General features: G+C 40.3%; 1 protein-coding gene across 1 annotated transcript; it reads right to left on the bottom strand.

Annotated features, from left to right (window-relative positions):
• Positions 1-2,439: 2,439 nt before the first annotated feature.
• On the bottom strand, positions 2,440-18,863 carry nfatc4 (nuclear factor of activated T cells 4). The gene is made up of 13 exons (XM_084913160.1): positions 18,240-18,863; positions 13,860-14,026; positions 11,422-11,934; positions 9,450-9,625; positions 9,174-9,336; positions 8,874-8,974; positions 7,641-7,742; positions 7,207-7,394; positions 6,574-6,714; positions 5,545-5,600; positions 5,320-5,446; positions 4,449-5,171; positions 2,440-2,707 (listed from the first exon to the last, which is right to left on the bottom strand). Exons 1-13 carry the CDS (start codon positions 18,430-18,432, stop codon positions 2,637-2,639), a joined length of 2,721 nt encoding a protein of 906 aa, XP_084769286.1. The 5' UTR covers positions 18,433-18,863; the 3' UTR covers positions 2,440-2,636.
• Between the last annotated feature and the right edge of the window lie 2,264 nt (positions 18,864-21,127).

The following is a 21,127-nucleotide window of genomic DNA, read 5'->3' as shown; positions in this document are numbered from 1 at the left end:
CAATGTGGCAGATGACAGGGGAAGACAACAGGACACGGGTGGAGCATATACATTTCTCAGTTTTCACTTCTTTCATTCCTTTCCTCACACCCTCTCCTCACATCTTGGTCCCTCCCATCATAGATGCAAGCAACAGAACAAAATGACACAGCCTTCCTTTCGGGAAGTCGTTTTAAAGCAATATCAATTACATTTTTTTGTGGAACAGCTGTATTGTCTGTTTTTATGTCACATCTGTCACATCTTTATGTCACACTGTCACATCTCAGATGTGACCTCTATATTTTGTCTTACTTTTAATTAACTTCACACAATGTGACAAAAAAGGACATATATGACTTCACAGGTTAAAAACCCTTCCTCATAGAGCTCCTCCACCTCTCCCTTCCTGATGCACTTTAGAAATGGAAACATCCTTCAAGATGCCATACTGTGATAAAGTCCACTGTCATAGTCAATGGGAAGAAGGAGAGAAGGATACAAATAACAGACAAATGAGAAAAAAAAACACACAGAAGGGCAAGAAGGGAAGGGTGAGTAAACAGATTGTGCCATATACAAAAAATTCACTAGTGCACAGAAAAGCGAAACATATTTTTTCTGCCTTCACAAAAACATTTAAGCACTATTTTCTGGCCTACTAAAACACTTAATGAAAACCTACATGGATTCAATTTTACAAGGTCGTTCAGCAGCTTGAAGTCAGGGCGACCTCGTTTATCCATTTATAGGATGAGAAACTATGCAGTACTGATAAGATAGTGACAAAGTTCAAAAATTAAGAGATTGTGGAAGTCATAATCTACAATCTGGCTGCAGATCGTGCTTTTATCACACTGAAGATGTTATTAAACCTTGAACTGACAGACAGTCACATAGTTTGGACCAAAGTGTTTTTTCCCAGTAGGAGAACACGTGGTGTGTTAGCAACGAGAAGATGCTGAGGTTGATTCTTTCATAAGGCTTTTTTTCTTCATTTTCTTCATTTTTTCAATTAACAAAAGCATTACTTTGTATCAGAGGACTGGAAATACAGTGGATCTTAAAAAAAATACATAAATATTCCCATGAACATGCTTACACATACATGTATAGAATGGCGGTGTCTGCCATTGAGATGTTGGCAGTGGACCCCTTGGTTCCTGTGGTTTGCTGGGTGGGGATTCCTTGGTCTGATTCTTGTGCTTTCCACTGTTGCTCACCGGATTGGGATCTGGGGAGTTTGGAGGTTGGGCTAACAGTTTAAGCTATTTTTCTTGTTCTGGAAGATTTTTTTGAGCAGCGTGGCGAGCCACATTTTACTGCCACTGTCACTGGTGCATGACTTTGCAGCGGTTAGGGGTGGGGGGGTGGGGTGGGGGGGTTCAGATGGGTGGTATGTGTCAAAGTAACCTCTGCACGAGTGCCAGGACCGAACACTGTAACAAGATGATCAGTGTTATTTACCTCATGTGCTGGTTGTTTTAATGCTGTGGGCCAATCGGTGTATAATCACTCCAGTATGAAATAGTTCTTCCACGCAATTCTACATCTGCACTAATCAATTCCAACGACTGCACTGTCCTGTTATCTGATTGTGATTTGATTCCTTTAACTCAGCCCTTTGTGCTCTTCAGCTATAATTAAAATGCTATTTGCAGCTTTAAATGCAAGCTTTCCATTTATTTATTTTTGGCACGTTTGCTTGTCATGAACTTTCCATGTGTAACTAACAACCTTTCCTGAGCTGCAGCCAGAGAGAAAAGTAGGACAAGGAAACGGAAAAGTCAGTGTCATGAAGGCGTTATGGCTTCAGTAGAGCTACATTCAGAGCTCCACGGCAGCTATACTGTAACTATCCTGTACCATTAGTGATTTTGGTCTCAAGCTCACAGCATGCCCATGTATGGTTGCAGCGAAGCATGTATACCCATAAAAGTGTCAGCAAACTATCTGCTGCAACTTTAAGATCTTCTTGTTGTTTGAAAACTTTTTATTACCTTGAATGTTTTGCGAGACTTAAAGACTTTTCATCCATCTCTCCTGTAGCCACAGTTCTTTAAGAGGAGGAAAAAGGACACTGTAAAGGGTTGCAGGACTATGAGTACTCTTTCAAACAGCTGCTGATTTAAGACTGCTGAGGCATCCTTCTGCTGAGTCACCCACCAACTCCTCCATGTTTCACCATTCTGAAACAAACTTGCTCTACTTTGAGGTATTCTAACAAACTATATCTCTTACAAACCTTTCAAACTGTTTTAAAAGTCCCTGCCTTATCATCCTTTCAAGAGGTCAAATATCAGCCCTGCACCAGCCGATATATACTGAGAAACAGTAGCAGCTGGTTTCCCAGTTGTGGATTAAGCCCAGTTCAGGACCAGAAGAAAAACATCAATGAAGACAGCCCCTGAAAAAAGATTATGGTCTACTATGTTTTGCAGACATTTCAAACTCAAGCAGTTTCTTATATAATTTATTTTGAAAACATGTTACAAATATTAGTTTCCCTTTATAAAACAGTTACCTGTGGTCATAATTACAACAGTGTCCTGGTAATCCCCTTTCAATATTACATGTAACTGCAGCGACACATCTTGATACCGAGTGCATAAGGAATTTAAAATGAGGCTGAATATCAAACGGGGGACCCTCTCAGCTCAGTTTGGCTGGTTGTCCATCTGTGAGCTTGGCTGGTAAGACTGGATGTCCTCCCCGATGAACTCTGATACTGTGGAAGGAGAAGAAAATCACAGATTCACTGGATGCAATTTGCTGCTGCAAAATACAATACTAACCTATACTGCACTGTCAGTTTCAATCATATGTATATTTTCAGAATTCATTGGCTTTATTTTAATCGTATTTCAACATCCCCTTTTTAGAGATTTTGTATTTGGAACATCTAGAAAAACTGCACACCACATCTTCTTGCATCAAGTAAAAATAAAATCTAGTCCCTAACTTAACCACCAAGGTTAATGCTTTGTTTCTTTTTTAAAATGTTATAATGCAAATTACAGTGAAGACTGTAAACGTCTAAAAACACCAGCAACCACAAGATGCTACCAAACATTACATTGACTAATATCTGTCTATATATCTGTCAATGACTATAACTTGTATGCTATTTGATAAAAAAAGACAAACAAACATAGTTTGGTAATTAGTTTATAAACAAAAGACAGTTGTTTTTTTATGTTCAAGTTACCAGAAATTTTTAGTTTTGATGTATCAAAAATAGTTTATACAATTATCAACTCAATCAAGTCAAGTCACCATCAATAACTCCATGCAGTTAAATCAATCATCAATAATCGTAAAACCCTACAGTATTGGGTAAAACCCAAACAATTGAGCAACCCCTTAAGAGTAAGCACTTTGTAACAGGAAGCAGGAAGAAGCTCCTAGCAGAACCCGGCAAGAGACTTTTGAGGGTGTTTTTAGAAGAGACTGAAACTCTACAAATAAGGAGTTACCTGTTTGAAAACTAGTCTTTCGGGGTTCTTTTATTTTAGTCAAGAGGTAGGTTGGAATTAACCACTTTGTTTCTCAAGCTACCAGTTTACCTACAACAAGGTTTCACTTTCTCATCAAAAAGACAATTTTTGTTGTGTTGCATGTCATATCACGTTCTCACTCCATAAGGCAGTGTTTGTAGATCAACTCAAACCCCAAGACAATGCACCAGTGAGTAGAAAAATATTTCAGCATTAATAAACATGATTTAATAAACTTGTTTTAAAAAGTGCCTTTAAAAATCATAGTCCCGGGGCTGAAAAACAAGGACAACACTGAAGTGCTAAAAACTGCAGTTCCTATGGTGGCCACTGGAGACTGGCTGCAAAAGTGAGTCAACTTCCGCTGATACCCACTTTAAAATGGCCAGCTTTACGGCATTAAAGTCGTGTTTACAGTCTGGTACAACAAATTGTTTCTGTGAAAAGTTTGAATATGAATGAGTTTGAATATGAATAGAATGTCTATTAGACTTCTAGTATTGCCCTTTCAAAAAAAAAAAGTTATTTTATAACCTGTACATTTAGATACTAGAAAGGCTGCTAAGTGTAGTTGTGCTGTTTGTGTGGTACAGCTGTCCAAGAACTTTGTGATCTAGTTTTGTGGAGTGAAATTTCTGTTTTTTATTTTTATGTTTCTTATCGATAATTAACAGATATGTATGTCAAATTTGGTGATATTACCAGATATCTTAGGACTCCACATTCTCTTCCAAATCTGGTCACTTCTGGCCAGAAAAACAAAATAAAAAACGCCCAAAATACCTAGAGAGTGGCAGCCAAAATGCACAGTCCATTCAGTGGATACCATTCATTCTTCTATCCAGAATATTAAAAATTCTTTGTATTTCTTCCTGCAACATTTCTGTATCTGTGTTTGTAGCCACTTATGTCATTTTTTATCAAATCAGTTTTCAAATATCACTTTTATTTTTTGAAAAAACTATGTCTCACCTTCTTCAAAGGTAATGTGGTGCATAGAGGCAGAGCTGGTAAACTCCAATGGGTACTCCTGGATCTTGGGATCCCTCTCTCCCCCATTTCCTGTATCCAGCACTCTTCCCTGGGGGTCCCAGCCCTCATAGTGGGAGTAGGATGCTGGGCAGATATCCTGATAGGGGTTTGGGTTGGTAGGAGGGGAGGGACAGACCTCCTGAGCATAAGCAGAGTACTGTGGGTAAGGGGAGTTGGGGATGGGAGGCAGAGGGGAGGTTGAGATAGGACTTCCAGCTGGGAAAGGGCTGAGAGAGGATGAGTGGGAAGGAGAGGGTGAAGAGGACAAGTAGGGTGAGTCCAGCCATGGGGAAGGTGAAGGTGAGGGAGGCTGCGGACCACGTGGGTACAGAGGGGGAAGGAGCTCGGTGAAGCCCAGCTCTAGGTTCTCAAAACTGGGGCGACGCTCGGATAGTGCTGGCCTGGTCCCGCCGGGCTCTTCCACCGTGGCATCAGGTTTAGAGCAGTACTCCTCATTGTAGTTTATGGGTGGGCACGGAGAGGAATAGGTGGAGGGGTAAGGGGGTAGGTGGAAGCTCAGATTTTGCTCATCAGACATCTGGTCCCCTCTCACATGGAAGCCTCTGTCTATCCTGGGTGGACCCCCTGCAGGACACATGTTTCCGCCATCCAGAGGCAGCATAGGGGATCGAGAGAGCAGGGGATCATCTTCTTTGAACATAACTGAGGGAAGAAACCGAGAATAACTGACACACATAACTGATGTTCATGTAAAACATGTCCAGCTGACACATATAAGTGTTGTATTTACATTGGATTTCAAACTGTAAATCTTTTTATTTCAAAATTATTTGTGGGATTAGATACTCACTGGGTAAATACTTGAAGCAGTGAGTGCTGCTCCGTTTCCTCTTCCCATTAGAAACATAAAGATTGACCGACACAGGCCGACTGACGGATAGGTCACTGTAGGCTGGGACCCTCACACATAACAGACACTGGAAGGCATAAAAACGACATACAGGGGGATTAAAGAGCATTTATCAGAGCATCTCCAGTTGTGTTGGATGCGTCTGCTGAAATTTCACAAATTTACCTCATTGCTGTTGTCACGGTCAACATGAGCCTCCTCCTCCCACTGTAATTTGCCATCTAATGCAAAAGAGCACAAGAGCAAGGTTTGACATAATGAACACAAGTCAATTAAAAAAGTGCAGCATCAAAATTAAGCTTCATTTAAAATGTCTGTTAGACTTCTAGTATCCCCCTTCTGATTCTGAACTCATCATTCAATCAAATAATCATCATATAATCTTTTCTTTGTGTGTCTTCTGGGTTGAATTTTGATGTTCAGCTTGAATAAAGATTTGTTTGTTGATTTTTTTTTAACTCTTGAGTCTCTATCTGAGTCAACGTTCTCCCCACATTATGACATACATGTGAGATAAGTTTCTAATACCTGGATTACACAGACCTGAATGTGAAAATTATCAGCATATAATGAACTTCAAATATGTGAAGACAACCATTTAAAGGGGGCTATTGTTTGTTGTAATAAAAATATTGTCCCACATCATCTTCAATGTTTATTAGACCTAGTTGCACAAGCATTGCATCAAATCCTTCGTGCTCTGCATTTGAAACTGCATTATAACTTAATGTGGTTTTTGAACTGTTTTAGGTTGTTTGGTATTTTTATTTTGGTTTATTGATCTTTATGTTGTTTGAACATTTTGCTTTTCTCAGTTCTTGACTCATTTTTTATTTGTTCCCTCAGTATTTGTTCCATTTAGTTATGACTCTCACATTTAATTTTGGAAGTTCCTTGTCTTTAGTGTCTTGCATTTAATTTTATTTCCTCTCTTGCCTCTCTGTGTATGTATAGTGGGTCTGTTAACTCTCCCATGCATGTTTAATTAGTTGGAGAAGTTAACAGTTAGAGAATTGTAAGTTCTAACTGTGAATTCCTGCAGCACTATTTTAATCTAAATCTAATGGGCTGAAGTATCATTTACCTAATATTAAAAACTGATTTCAAATTATTTTCTGTCTTATTATATTCCCAATCAACTTTTACTGCCAGTTCTGTAAATTAAAATGCGCCAAGGCTCCTCTGGACGCTTACCTGTGCCTCTCTCCATGAAAAGGACTCTGGAGACTGGCAGGAAGTTTGTGCCGCTCAGCAGCAGCTCCTCCCCTCCTTCCAAAGAGCAGGAAGTGAGGCTGACCGACTCGATGACAGGCAGCTCCTGGGCCGAACGCTGGGCTGTGGTGGAGAGAAACGATAAATGCATATGTAGTCATCAGACTTTAATCATACACTACCTTTCATCAAGGTTAGTGCATCTCAAAGTGCTCTACAGATGACGGACAAGCCATTAATAATACAGAGCAAAATGCAATAAAACATCAATCCATCCATAAAATACAAAGTAAAATAAAATGTAAAAAAAGCAACAAAGAGTAATCAGTGAAGTGCTTGAGTAGTGGAGCAGAAGTAATGCAGGATAAGGTTGATTAAAAAGACATGACATTATAAAGTAGAATAAAATCAAATATATCAAATAAGATCTGTAAGTGAAAAACAAAATAAAATAAAATAATGTTTATAAAGCAAAGCGCTTGTGATCAGTGTTTGCAGAATTATAAAAAATCTCAACCTTTGACAAATCCAAGTGACAATGCGTGTTTCAAATGTGACTCCTTTGTAAAAGGATTCTGTATCATAATATGAATTCTCCATAAAGCAGCCACTCACAGCATTCGATGGGCAGAGAGGCAACCTGCAGAGCCAACACTCGTCCAGGGGGTCCTGAAGGGGGCACTATAGGGAGGTGGGTACGAAACACCAAACGAACACGTGTGTTTTTCCTTCCAACATCTGTTTCTCCTTTCCTCAGCTCAATGTCTGAGTTCCTCAGTTTCAAAATCCCGGCACAGTCGATGCTGTGAAACACAAGATTTGTCTCATGACATAAATTTGAGTAGGAAAAGTTTCACTCAACACTGAAACTGAAACTTTAGGGAAAGAGCTATTTAAAACTTAAAGTAGACCAGTTACAAAGTGTGACACAGCAGTCAAACATGAGCAGCCCATCTGAGCATATATAATAAGCAACTCCAGCATATGTGTTAAAAAAATCCTTTTTCTACAAACATGACCAGGACAGTGAGAGCATCCTTCTGACTTACAGAGCAGTCATGTTGTTCTCGGAGCTGAGGGGGATGTCCAGTAGTTTGGTCCCCACCTGGACGCTCTCGTGACTGGCAGTGCCCACCATCTTTCCAGTCACTCTGAAGGGGAACATACGTTTAAATTTACCAGCTGAGAAAAATAAAGTGAAATCCCAGCAGAACACAAGTTATTTATGAATGGAAAACAGTGAAATTGCTTCCAAAATGTGAGGATTTATGCTCCTTTTCACGTCACTTCAAATTCTGTGAACACATGAGATCAATAATCACTAATATCACCCTCACTTTTTTTCTAATGACTTGAAAAAATAATGAGCATTAGTTAAAGTCTTGCACTTATGTTATTAACTTAAAAAAAACATTGTAATATACAATGGCTGGAAAATTTCACTGGCCACTAAAAAAATATTCATCTAACTTGACCTCGTAGACTTACTTTGATATTTTTAGTATTGACTGACAGTTTAAGGTGTGCAGAGTTGACTACATTCCCTTCTGAATGATAAATGAATCTCTCACATATAATTTTAAATTATCCATCCATCTATCCATCGATCTTCTTCTGCTTATCCGGGGCCAGATCACAGGGGCAGCAGCCTAAGCAGAGAAGCCTCCTCCAGCTTGTCTGGGGGGACACCAAGGCATTCCCTGGCCAGCCGAGAGACATAATCTCTCCAGCATGTCCTGGATCTGCCCTAGGGCCTTCTCCCTGTGGGACATGCCAAGAACACCTCACCCAGGACGCGCCCAGGATACATCCTTGTCAGATGCCCGGACCACCTCAACTGGCTCCTTTCGATGTGGAGGAGCAGCGGCTCTACTCTGATCCCCTCCCAGATGGCTGAACTTCTCACGCTATCTCTAAGGGTTCTTGACTCAGTTTTAAATTATATTCCTTTCAAAGATGGAACTGAACTCAATATTGTGTTTAAAATACAAAATTTGTGTGGGTGTGGTTTTTTTCTCCGTTTGGATCTGCTTTGCTTTGGATCTGCACTTCACTCGATATAGGATATCATAATCAAAAATATATTCTCTGGATTATGGAAAGGGACTAAGAACAACTGTAACACATTTTCTGGACCAACACGAGAACCAGCTGGTGGTTTATTGCACAATGGTTAAAGCTACGACAGTCACGTGATTGGTCCCCTGAATTTTGTGCTCCTTGAACATTATGGCATGAAGAAAACGTTTGTGTTTAAATAGAAAAATACTGCAGCTCAGTACCTGTGTATCTGATAGAAAGGATGTGGTCTGATTGATCGGTCATCAGCTGTTCCAACGAAAACCTGAAGAGAGAGCGGCTTCCTCTCTGTGTAACCACACAGCTGTGAAGAGAGAGAGAGAGAGACGCAGTGTGAAATCAAACTGCGATGAGGCCAGCAGCAGTGAGCCGCGACCGTGTGGCCAAAGAATTTGTTCCAGTGTTGTGTGAACATGATCAAAGACATGTTAACCTTAAATTAGATCTGATATCATATAACACAGTTAAAGGTGAAAAAAAACCCTGAGAAATTTCATTTTCACCTTGACAACAGGATGTCCAGTCGGTGCAGCTTTGACGGCTCCTCTGCTGCCCTCCGTCTCGTAGTGGGCTCTGTGGTGTGGCCGAGGCTGGACCTCAATACGCAGCTCATACTGGTCAAACTGGGATGGCAGAGGCCAATCAAGTGGCGGCAGGGCGTTAGACCTGAAATAAATCAGATGTGAGAATTTTAGATGCAGTAAGAATATAAAGAACCACATGGAGAGAAGCAAGTAAATTTACAGGATTGAAATGTTGAAAAGTGATGCTGTCCTTGCCTGAATAGAGGGCTGTGGGCGCTGGCTCGGGTTCTGCCCCAGGCCAGAGGAGGGGGAACAGAGAGGTAGTCCATGCCCACAGATGGGGGCTCTCTCCTGTTCTGCTGGGTCTCTGGCAGTGGGCAGGGAGAGCTGTGGCCCAGAGCCTGCTCCTGGTCCACCTCCCTGGGAGATAACTGCAATACAAAAATCTGACCTCTTTAGTTCTCCACAGACTTGTTTTTGCTTTTCTATTTCTATTATGTTTCTTTTATATTTCAGTCTTCTCTGTATGGTTATGTTTATGTTTATTTAAACAATTCATCATGTGAATGTGCCAGATTTAGCCGCACGGGCTAATTTTCATCTGTAGTCCCTGGCAGATTGATAACATATCAAATTAACCAACAAAACCACACATACACAAGCATGTGAGGCTAGCTAAAAGAGAGAAACATATCTAAAATAAACACATGCCCATATAACGTATTAAAAATCAAATGTTAAAAATCCTTACACATTAAAGACTTTCTTTGACACTACTCAAAATCATGACAACATGTTTGATTATCCAAAAACCAAAGTTTTATAGATTTAGAGAAAGAAGTAAATGTTGTTTTCCTTATTTCTGTGTAAGGGAACCCTAATGTACTCTAAAGCAAAGTCAACAAAACTATGGCAAGGAACAGATGCCAAAATAAAGGAGTAAGAAAACATGCCAATGCAGCCTGAAAATTACATCATGGTCAGCTTTTGGAGGTATCTACACTAATACACTAATGCAATATTAGCAACATTTATGCAATAATGTCCAAGCACGTGGATTATAGGCAGGCCCTCTACACAGAGGGGCCTGCTTATCTCTAAAAAAAGATTACAGAGGAAGTATAGTAATGGCAAAACTGTTTGGACCGGCAATCATGTGGAACTATTGCTGAAAGTAAATGGACTGATACTTAGATATAGATATAGCACTTTTCTGTTCTAACTGAGCATCCAGAGAGCTTTTTTACACCCAGCCATACACACATTCCATGCCTTTACATGGTTTCTAAGCACACACACACTCTCACACTCTGATGACTACATCAGGGTTCAGCAATAACGCAAGTATAAAGCAGCCACAGCACCAGAACACACAGACTGGGAGTTTTTGCACAGTAAATACAGAAACTCTGCATTATCCATCACCAGAGGAAGCCAAGGTATTGGGAAAGAAATATCCATATGATGAAAATGAAATCTCAAAACATAACAGAGTTTAATCGTTGCAAATTAAACATCCAATCAAGAACTAAAACGTTGGTGTCTGTATCATTAAAAAGTCGCAGCTTTTAGCTTTCTTGAAAACTGTTTTAAGACTTAAACTGCTTCAGTTTTTGTATTTGCTAAAATGCATATTTAGTGCCGATGCTAGACAGAAGCATAGTAAAAACAACATAATATGAGCATACACTGTATAGATGGCTCTGAAATAAAGGTCCTTTGAACCTGCATTCTTTGTGATAGCCAGCAGGGGGCGACTCCTCTCGTTGCGAGCGCCATTACATAGAAGTCAATGAGGAAATCACTGAGTTTTCACTCGATTTTCTGCCTCACTGAACATTTTCCTGATAAGTTTAATGGGTCAGTCACTGGTTTCAAGTCTTCTTCAGTACAGCTTGGTGTTCATTTGATATATGATGGTCACATATAGACTCAAATAAATCATGAAGCTGGACATTCATTATGGCTTGGCTACCTTGAGTTCCACAAGTTTTTTACTGTGTGACTGTGAAGTGTCCTTGGCTTGACAGTCAGATTGAACCCTCTCTTGTAATTTCTGTTTTAATTTAAAAACAAACAAACAAACTAGACAGGGATGGCAGCTTGAGGTCTAAGAGCAGGAGCCGAGTTAGAAAACAGAATTTTATACTGCTGCTTTGAGAGGCCTACTCCAGGTTTGGCAGGGCGGTACCTAAATAAAGGCAATAGATCACACACAGCACTTTACCTGCTCCAATGATGTCTTCCTGGTTTTCTGAGGAATGCTGAGCTCACAGCTGCTGGGCGGAGCTTGAGAGTGAGGGGTGGACTCTCCACCCTCCAGGTTGCACCCCTGCAGTTCCTCTGAGTAACTCCCTCTGCGCGAAGTACAGGGAGACGCCAGCGGGGAGTTTCTACGCTTCTTCCCACTAGGTGAGGTGGGCCTTGAGGATGATGAGTGCCCAAAATTGATGCTGCCTTCGTTCAGCTCCTCCTCCTCCACCAGCAGAGAGTCGCAGCTGGAAGCGGGACTGAGCCAGCCTCGAGAGGAGGGGCTAGAGGCGGGGCTGGGGCTGAGGGAGCTGGGGCATCTGTCACGATAGGTAAAAGGATCCAGTAGAGGCAGGTAAAGGCGCTCTCTGTCCCAACCGCCGCTGTTGCCCATGTCCCAGTAACTGGAAATGGTGGGTGTTGTGTCATCGTCAGGCGAGATGGTGGTTATCTGGATGCTGGGGCACTCGACCACACGAGATTCAGAAACCTGGAAAAAAGATAAGAGGCTCGTCACAAACATTGTCACACACAAAAAAATATATCTAATTAACAATTCAAATCTCAGTAAGAAAGCTGGCAGTAAGAAGCACAATTTTAAATAGCTCTTTAAACCATTGTTATTACTTTGACCTTCAGATCAATCTTTTGACCTTTAAGGAGAGGTCAAAGGTCAAATGCAACATGATAGTTTAAGATTCTCTATGGTACTTTCTACAAACACTGCACTTGTAAGAATCATATTTTTATAAGTTATGAGGCTTTTTGACAATTTTCAACTAATAAATAATGAAGTTGACCTTGAAGACCTTGGTGGATGCAGACCAAATTTTAATGGATTTTTTAACACGACCCACTCTACATCCTTACCAAGTCTTATCAGAACTGGAGGAGTTAATAATAATAATAATAATAATAATAATAATAATAATAATAGTAATGTATAAAAAGCAAAGAAAAAATATTAGAAAGTGTTCATTCTTGTGGTCTCCACCAAGTAGTTAAAGGGGACATCTGTTAACGTCAAGGCAAACAGCCGTTATTTATTCCCTTCTCTATTTAGAGAGCACTGAGGCAGTGATCACTACGTTTTGTTTGTATGTACTAAGAATTTCATTAAACATCGTGGTGAGATAAACTATGAGAAAACAAGCTTTTTTTATGTGTGGATTTGTATCCTTTTCTTGGCACTGACCCTTTTTAAGCATGTGCTCCCTGAAAGCCTCTTTAGCTTAATTTGAAACCTAATATATAAAATCTGCCACAGTGAATTTTAGCTGCCTTCAGACTTTTTCAAAATTACTCCAGGACTGTAGGAGAAAGTAGGCTGGGTGTCTGGCTGTGTTTAAAACCTCTTGTTTGTCAAGTCCTGTGGTTTTTATAATTTTGAGTTTTAGTTAATATAATACAGTTTGGGTTATGTGTTTTATTTGTGGGATGTTTTTATGTTTTGAGGAACATGCTTGCTTCTCCACCCTCTCGTTGTCAAGTCTTCTTCTTTTTCACGTGATTCGCTGTGCAGTTACTTCCTGTTTTATTTTAATAGTCTGTTTTCCTCTCTGTGTTTATTCCCTCATGTATTGTGCAGCTGTGGAATTTTCAACTTTTGTAAAGGACTTTCAACCTAATCAAGGATTATTTTTCATTTACCTTGTGTTGTCTGCAAGTCCAGAATTTGGGTCCTTCAGGTACAAAAGACCAATCTTTACCCAGTAAACCACAGAATTCAGTGAAAACTGTACATGTACTCTCACCTTGTTATATTCTGAGACAGTATTACAACATATTTCAGCAGCTGCCCTGCAAAATGCTTAAGTCATAGTAAAGAAGTAGCTGAATGCATAATAACAAAAAAACTTGCCTACCAATAATAATATATGAAAAAAATCAAACCAAGTATTGGTGCTATTGTTTGTCAATCTCAAGCAGTTTTCAAGTCACTGTGAGTTGATTTTCAGGCTGTGCTGAGATGAATTGAAACAACTGTCTGAATGAAAAGCAGTACATCCACTTCTTGCCTAATATTTCCTCAACTGCATGAGTAGAAACACTAAATGTGTGTGTTTAAAAGTCTGTTTACTTTGTCTCAAAAAACTTTAACTTATATACTCTAAGTCTTTCGGCCCTTGGTTTGGATACAGAAAAAACTCTCCAAGTAAGGAAAACCTCTTAATCTTAAGGGAAAATGGAAGGAAACCCAAGAAAAAGCTGCTGAGGAAGCCTCCTTCTTCTTGGACTGACTTACATGCAATCGACGGCGTGTCTACAAAAGTTGAATATGCTCTTGGAACAAACTTAAGGTCAACCAATCAGACGGCTGCTGCAGCTGCTGTAGCTGATTCTTTCTACGGTCATTTGTTCAGTCAAGGTTGAAACTGCAGATTATATGAAATACTTAGACATAGGCAGTCTCACCTGTACAGAGCGTGCCGGCAGGCTCTCATAGGTCCCGCTGAACTTATTGAAGTGATCCCTTCGTGGAGGTGGGGAATGCATCCCTGCCCGCTGACTGGACGCAGGTGTTGGGCTGGGGATGTCGATTGAGTGACCTGCGTGAGAGGCAGCCAGGTTTTTGTCTGTAACTTAAAATACATAAAGGTTAGACACATGAAGGGCACACCCACAAATTATATGAATAGAAAATCTTTACAATACTCTTTCTGTTGGCAAGTTGCCCGCTTGCTTAAACTGACTATAATCCCATGCTCCCAAAGAACAGCACTTTGTTCTGTTCACTTTACACCTTTTCATCCACATGAGAATAAATAATTATTCATCTACTTTTCATCCCCTTAAACACACAATAATAGCTAGCTCTGCATCTGTCCTGCTCTTGTACATCTGGCGTGAGAGAGACTCGTTAGATGAAAATCAAAATATTGTAAACACAATTTGTGGTGAGTAAAGATTCATTTTTTATCATCAGTGTGCTTCTATCATGCTTTACACATCAGTTTCCCTTCATTTTACTGTAATTGCTACCATATGGAAAATGCACACGCTGGAATTTTACCGCAATAATGTCTTAAAAGCAAGTGCAGCATTTTTGTCACTTTTAATATAAATTAGGAAATAGAAGTAATTTTCGGAAAATGCAAAACTACTCCAAACAGTTTAGTAACTTAGCTTTGCAAATAGATAAGAAACAACTAGCTGCACTGACAGAGGATTAAGTCGTTTGACATTTTTAGAAAATCTGAGGCAAACAGCTGCTTAACATTGTTGAGTGATTTTAAAACATTTTGTGTACAAGGTGTACTTGATAGCCAGCCAAAATCTTAAGGCAAATAGTGGTATTTGGAAGCCTCTATTACATCTGTCATTTAAAATTTCTTCTGATTACATCGCCTGAAGGAACATAGCATTACAGCGGTATTTGTGTTCTTAGTAAAAAGCTCCACTAGCATCACACCATACATTTCCTTGCTTAAAAAAATGAAATTAGGAGTTGGGAACGTCGCCGTTTGCTGGATGCCCCTCTTAAATCTCAATGAAAAGAAAAGCAAGCAATTCGAGAAAACATACTCCACGAGTACACCTCTAACATCTGACCTTGTGCTTTGAACTCTGTCTCTTGTGGTACTGAGCAACCTGAGCCAGACTCGTGTCACATCACAGGGTTATAATGCAGACACTGGGGTTAGGAAGGTGACAAATGTCATAATCCAGACATGTAAGAGTCCATGAAATTAATGAAACAGAATTTACATGTAGACAAATGTATATGCCATTATATTTAAAAGCAAAAGTAGTTTGTGTATATAGGTGAACTTCAGTCAAATGCTAATGTATTTAAAAAAGATGCATGCATATGCTTTCCCAATTGCCACAACCTAATCAACATTTATAGCTCTGTCTGACCGGACTTCCACTCTACATGGAAGAACCAATGTGAACATCTGCCCACAGTTTTTACCATCACAACACTAAAAGCATTGCTGTTTAATTCTAGGATATAATTTGTCTCTGGCACCTTATCAGACAGTTTTATACAGTCCACAAAAAACAGGAAAAATGCTGACCATGTGTCACGTTCAGAGCTTTTTTGGAATGAGCCAGGTCTCAGTCACAGACCAGTTTGTCTTGGGAGACCCAACCTGGAGAAAATGCCCCCAACAACATAACCCCCGGGATCACTCTGACACTCAAACTGCTGCACCATCATAACGTGACCATTCACTGAGGTGAATCCCAAGGCATATCTACACTGTTCCTTGGTACACTATTTGGAGACAACTAGCTTAATTTTATAGCATAACAACTGGAAACAGCTAGTCAGAAGCATAAAAATCAGTGTATTATTATCTCTGAAGCTGTTGTTAAATCTTTATGCTAGCTAGGCTAATTAGCAGCTAACTATAGCTTCACATTTAAAAGGCAGACATGAGTTTGGTATCAGCCATGTTTTCTTTGTGACTCTTGGACACCAGTTGGTTTTCATTTTAAAATTCTTCATGCTATTTTTTAGTCTTAGTCTTTATTATTTTGTTAATAAAGGCAACAAGAAACAGGGGACCAAACTTGGAATGGTAAATGCTGCCAGCTTCCACATTCAGTTCAAAAACATCAACGTAGATGTCCAGATGAATCTAAATATGGGCCAAAAAGACTGTGATAATCTTGCCTTAAAGTGGGATTTGGTTTTATCCATAATCACTCTGTCATATGGCAACAATTTATCAAAATCCCTCCAAAACTCCAAAACTTTCAGCTCTACTTTTAAACTATTTCGTACATTTTTCCATGTATTATAGTTACAAATTGCACAATAAAGGGTGAAATGGGAATTCTAACTAAATCATGAAGTTTACTTTTGGCCCACTGATTCATTTCACAGCATGAGGAACCACACACCCAAATCCACCGCTGACCTTGACATTTATATAGAGACTTTTTTCATTGTATAATCTCAACATGACTCCTTTGGATTTTGCCCATAAGCCACCAAACTGACTCCTTAAGGCCACATTCCTTGCCACAACATTTTCCCAGTGTGGTGTGGTCTGGCTTCACATGGAGTCAAACAGTAGTTACTCTCTAATGAACGAGGCTCCGACTGATCACTGCCGCTCCGTAGTGGCGGCGGGCCATGCGGGCAATTTTTGGGCAATGCGGACACACAACAGCAACTGCCAACGAATTAAGAAGCTGGGTGAAAAAAAAATCTCTTCAAATGTTTCCTGGCAACAAAAGTATTTCCAAGTGATTAAAGCTGCAGTACTGAGGCAACTCTTCTGCTGGCGGATTTTTCACATGAATCGGTGATTTAGCGGTTTATATGTAGACCAGCAGGAGTTTATGAGGCACCAGAATTTAACTAACACTTATCGAACAGGGAAAAAAAAGACTCACTGATCTAATATACTTTCATGTTTGTTTCCATGTCCTGAGCTGAACCTCAAAAAAGCAATGTTTACCTCAACCTGGGGGTCTGTGGGGCCTCACAAGTGGTGGAAAAATACATGAGAGGGGTCATGAGACATTGAGAGAAGAGAAAAGCAAAAATGTCATAATACTGCTGTGTGCCCCCTTGTATGACATATATATGTATGTATGTATATATGTATATATATAAGCCTTATAGGGTTCAAAGGAAATGGAAAAAAAATATACATTTGTGCCACTCAGATTGATTTCTTCTTAAGCTTAAACTGTTGTCTTTTTTTTTTTTTTTGCCTCAATTTAATGGGCAATTTATCTCTTCGTGTTCTCTTCTTAATCTTTTTTTTTTTTTTAAAAAAAACATAATTTAAATTATCATTGGATCAGTTTCTTTTGGAGATACCAGTCTAACAGATCTAATATACTTCAGAGAATCTCAGTTCGAGAGTCCAGCTCTTTAACAAACTTCGATCTTAAATGAGATGGTTTCCGGCATGAGGTTCGGGGTAAAAACAATAGGTCACAAAACAGATCTGGAGCAGCATAATAGACTGATTCACCTAAAGTATAAGTATTTTTGCAATAATGTATTTTTTAAAAGTCTTTGACAGTTAAATTATTCAACTCATTGGTGAACAAACTTTACCACCACAACAATCTTGTTGCAGCTAAATTGGCAATCTGTTTACCTTGATAGATATTGGATTCATATTTAACTTCTGCATTGCTTCGTTTTGAAAAGCCCAACTTTAACACATTTAATGGGCATATCCATGGAGATTTATACCCAAATAAATAAAACCTACATACTCTGAAACATTAAAAAAAAAAGTGAAGAAAAACGTGAAGACTTGCCCTCTCCTTTTTCTCCTGTAGTTAATGTTCATACCTTGGGTGTGGTAATACAAATGTATGCCAGTGTGGGCGGGAAACAAATGAGTGAGAAGATGTGAGGATGTGAGGTATGTGTATGTATTGGTGGAGCTCGGATGAAGACGGGAGGGAGGTGTGTGTGTTCAGTACACAGAGGTTGAGGTTCCTTCCCAGATGGCAGCTGTTAACTCTACTCACACGCACAGCTGATTAGAAACACATTGAGTCTGGGGCTGCACGCACGCATGCACAAGCTCACAATGCGCAAAGATATGCACGCAGATGCATACCACACAGAAAACAAACACACAGTAAAAATATACTCGTTCTCACGCAAGCATCGGACGTACGTTCAAACATACACATCACATAAGCACAGGCATGCAGATGAAAGCCCCATCAGACGACACGCAAAGGCACGCACGCGCACAGAAGTTCCCATGAGTTATAGAAGCCAACCCGTCAGGCCGCTCAGACCCCCTTTATCCAGTATGTCCCTTTGCTTTTACCACATTCAGCTATTCAGGAAGTGACTCTAACCCAGGCTGCTGCTGCTGGAGGAGTCGAGTTGCAGCAGGGCGCCTTCACTTTCCTCCCCGGCAGCGGAGCTCTCCGGCTCGGTAGTGCGCACCGGGGATGGACCCTGGCTCTGCCGCGACGGCGGATCCTCCTCAAAAACCAACTTGAACTCGAACTCTCCCTCCTCCCAGCCCGAGCCCGGCGCGGCCCCCATCGCCCTCCGGCAGCAAGGACAGGATACAGATATACTGATACAATCTTGTCTCCCTGCGTCAGGCGATTTTAACGTCCCTTGGTGTGCCTTTAAAAAGAATTCAAAAGAACTTTATTCCCCAAACTCTTCTCCTAAGTGCGTGTCATTGTGCTAATATTCCTCATCTGGGATATGTAGGAAAGTTTTGCTTCAGAAAGTTTCTACGCGAAAAATTCTGCTTCTTGCCTCCTTGTTTGCAAGTTTTTCCAGACTTGATGTCTTGATATCCAAATCAAATTTTCGCTCCGGATAATTTACAGTCTTCTCCGAATCATATTTCCAAAATACCGTCGGCTCTTTCATTCTAGCTCCATCGTCATCCCTGTAGCTTCTTCTTCTAGTTCTTCAAGAGACTGGGAGGAGGGGAAAAAAAGTTTATCAAATATTTTTGTCGTCCTTTACCCTTAATTGCCTTTGGGTGGGTTTCCCAGCTCCAGTTGGTCCGTTACTCATTCCCCATAGGACCTCATGTCTGTCAGTCATGAATCCCCTCTGCCCAACCTCCTGCCCCCCTCCTCTCCCCCTGCCTCGCTCACTCTGAAGGTTTCTCTTGAAGTCATTCACTTAACATTCACTTATTATAACAATCCCATGCAAATTTCTCTTTTCTTGTCTCATTTTGCATCATTTGCATCAGCTCATTTAGTTTTTCCTTTTAAAATCAACTTCATGTCCTCATCATCCTTATCATCAATTAGATTTTCGCACAGTTAAGCCCAAAACAATATGATTATTATTCCAATCATGAGCAGGACACATGGCAAGAAGTTCATTATCTCTGAAACCTGCTATAGGCCGCCTGCACGGCCACCAGGGCTGTGATGTTAACTGTCAGTTAGTGAACATAAGAGGGCCTATTTCCTGTGGCAATGAACACAACAGCCCCCCCTTTTTTGGCTGTCACTCCTCCCCTTTTCTTCTCTTGCATTTTTTTCCTTTCCCTCCCAGCTCTTTCTCCCCTCTTCTCCCCACTGAATCCTCCTTGTCCCTCCTTGTCCTGAGTCTTGCCTCCCTCCTCTTCCTCTCCGCCAAAGGTCTGTTTCTCATTATCCTCTGTAGTCTGCTCTCTGTCTGAGTCAGGAGACGAAAAACTTAAATAAACACTCTCTCTCTGGCTCTCTCCGCCTCAGTTCAGCTCTCAGTGCCCCCTCCCCTCCACTCTGTCTCTTCTGTCCTCCTTCCTCGGCCTCCTCTCGTTCTCACAATCATTAGGAGTATGTTATACTGGTGTGTAGCTGGGGGCCTGTTTCACTCTCTATGTCATCCTCTTGGGGTTGTGTGGGCAGGCCTTGGATGCTGGACTGATTTCAAGATGTTGCAGTGTGGTTGGGGAGAGGAAAAAGTGCAACCAGCAAGGCAGGCACAAGAATTTCTGAGGCCCTAACAAGCCTCAGACTTGATAAACCTTTACACAACCACGGTGAAAAAAATCCCACTGACTCCACTGGGTTATAATCAGGGAAATTGTTTTCTCTGTGGTAAAGAAAAAACCCCATAGAGGTTTGATTGGTGACCTCATGATGGTTGAAATTTTCTAATCAACCATTTAGTTTCCTGCTTTCCTAAGAGACAAGAAAATGTCCAAAATACAAGTGAAAGCATGCTTCAGACAGTGTGATTAATATTTAAAGTCCTCCAGTACCTTTCCAAAAGCAGAAGTATGTGAAGCCAGTTGCTCCAGCTCTTGTAACGAGTATTTTCCAAAAGGTCTTGCATAGGGCTTAGTTGTTGCTAAATATTTCCTCCTAATGAAACAAATGGCCTGTTTGGAGCACCCATAATTAGAATCAGTGGCGCTATTATAACCGAGTACTGATGATAACCATCTTATTTAAAAATGAAACATCAATATCATGGCACAAAATCACATAGGATAACAGGATACACAGGATGAGCTTCAATCCATATTATAATATTTTTATCAGCTGTTTATCCAGTTTAGTTTTAGGTTGCTTTTTTTTAACAAATGTTGTGACCCTTTTTGACAAGGATAAAAATTTGACATCGTGACCACCCTTGATAACAGTGATAGATATTCTATTTAACATCTTAAATAAATATTGGACTCTCTCAGGGTCACGTCCACCCATCAAACCACCCTGAGCTCCTCCACAGTTATTAGAGACTAGAGAGCACTGTTTTTAGGGGAAATATATATCAAGTTGGACAAAAGATGCTTATATTTGACTGCAACTGAGTTTCTAAACACAAAGGAATGCCTTTACTATTAACTTACTCGATACACCTGAGGTTGTACAGGGGGTTTTACAGTGTAAGATAAACCTGCCTTTTGAAACCCCCATTTGGCCACAAAACAACACAGAGTTTTGCACCTTTTTATAATGACTTCCTCTAGCTTTACAATACAATGAAAATACCACATGTTTTTATTACATAGTAATCTCCTTGCAATGTGCATTTGCATGTATCTGGGTCAATCCAGTGCCGGAGCTGTCAGGACTGCGTTCACACAGCGGTGTCACTGAAATTAATGCAACGGTTTGTGTTTTTCATGCAGTAAATAATCCAAGAAAAGAGGTGAGGGGTGGGGAAAGTCTTTTCTTCTTGTTTGTCGTGTGGAAAACAACAAAAAGTATATATTCAGTCTGCTCTCTCTCATTCCTCCTCTATATCATTTTCACTTCAGGTGAGTTTA

The sequence above is a fragment of the Perissodus microlepis genome, chromosome 18 (assembly GCF_051167445.1).
Source record: "Perissodus microlepis isolate ML-2025 ecotype Zambia chromosome 18, ASM5116744v1, whole genome shotgun sequence".
Classification (NCBI taxonomy): Eukaryota; Metazoa; Chordata; class Actinopteri; order Cichliformes; family Cichlidae; genus Perissodus; species Perissodus microlepis.
This window is presented reverse-complemented; position numbering and strand designations above follow the sequence as displayed.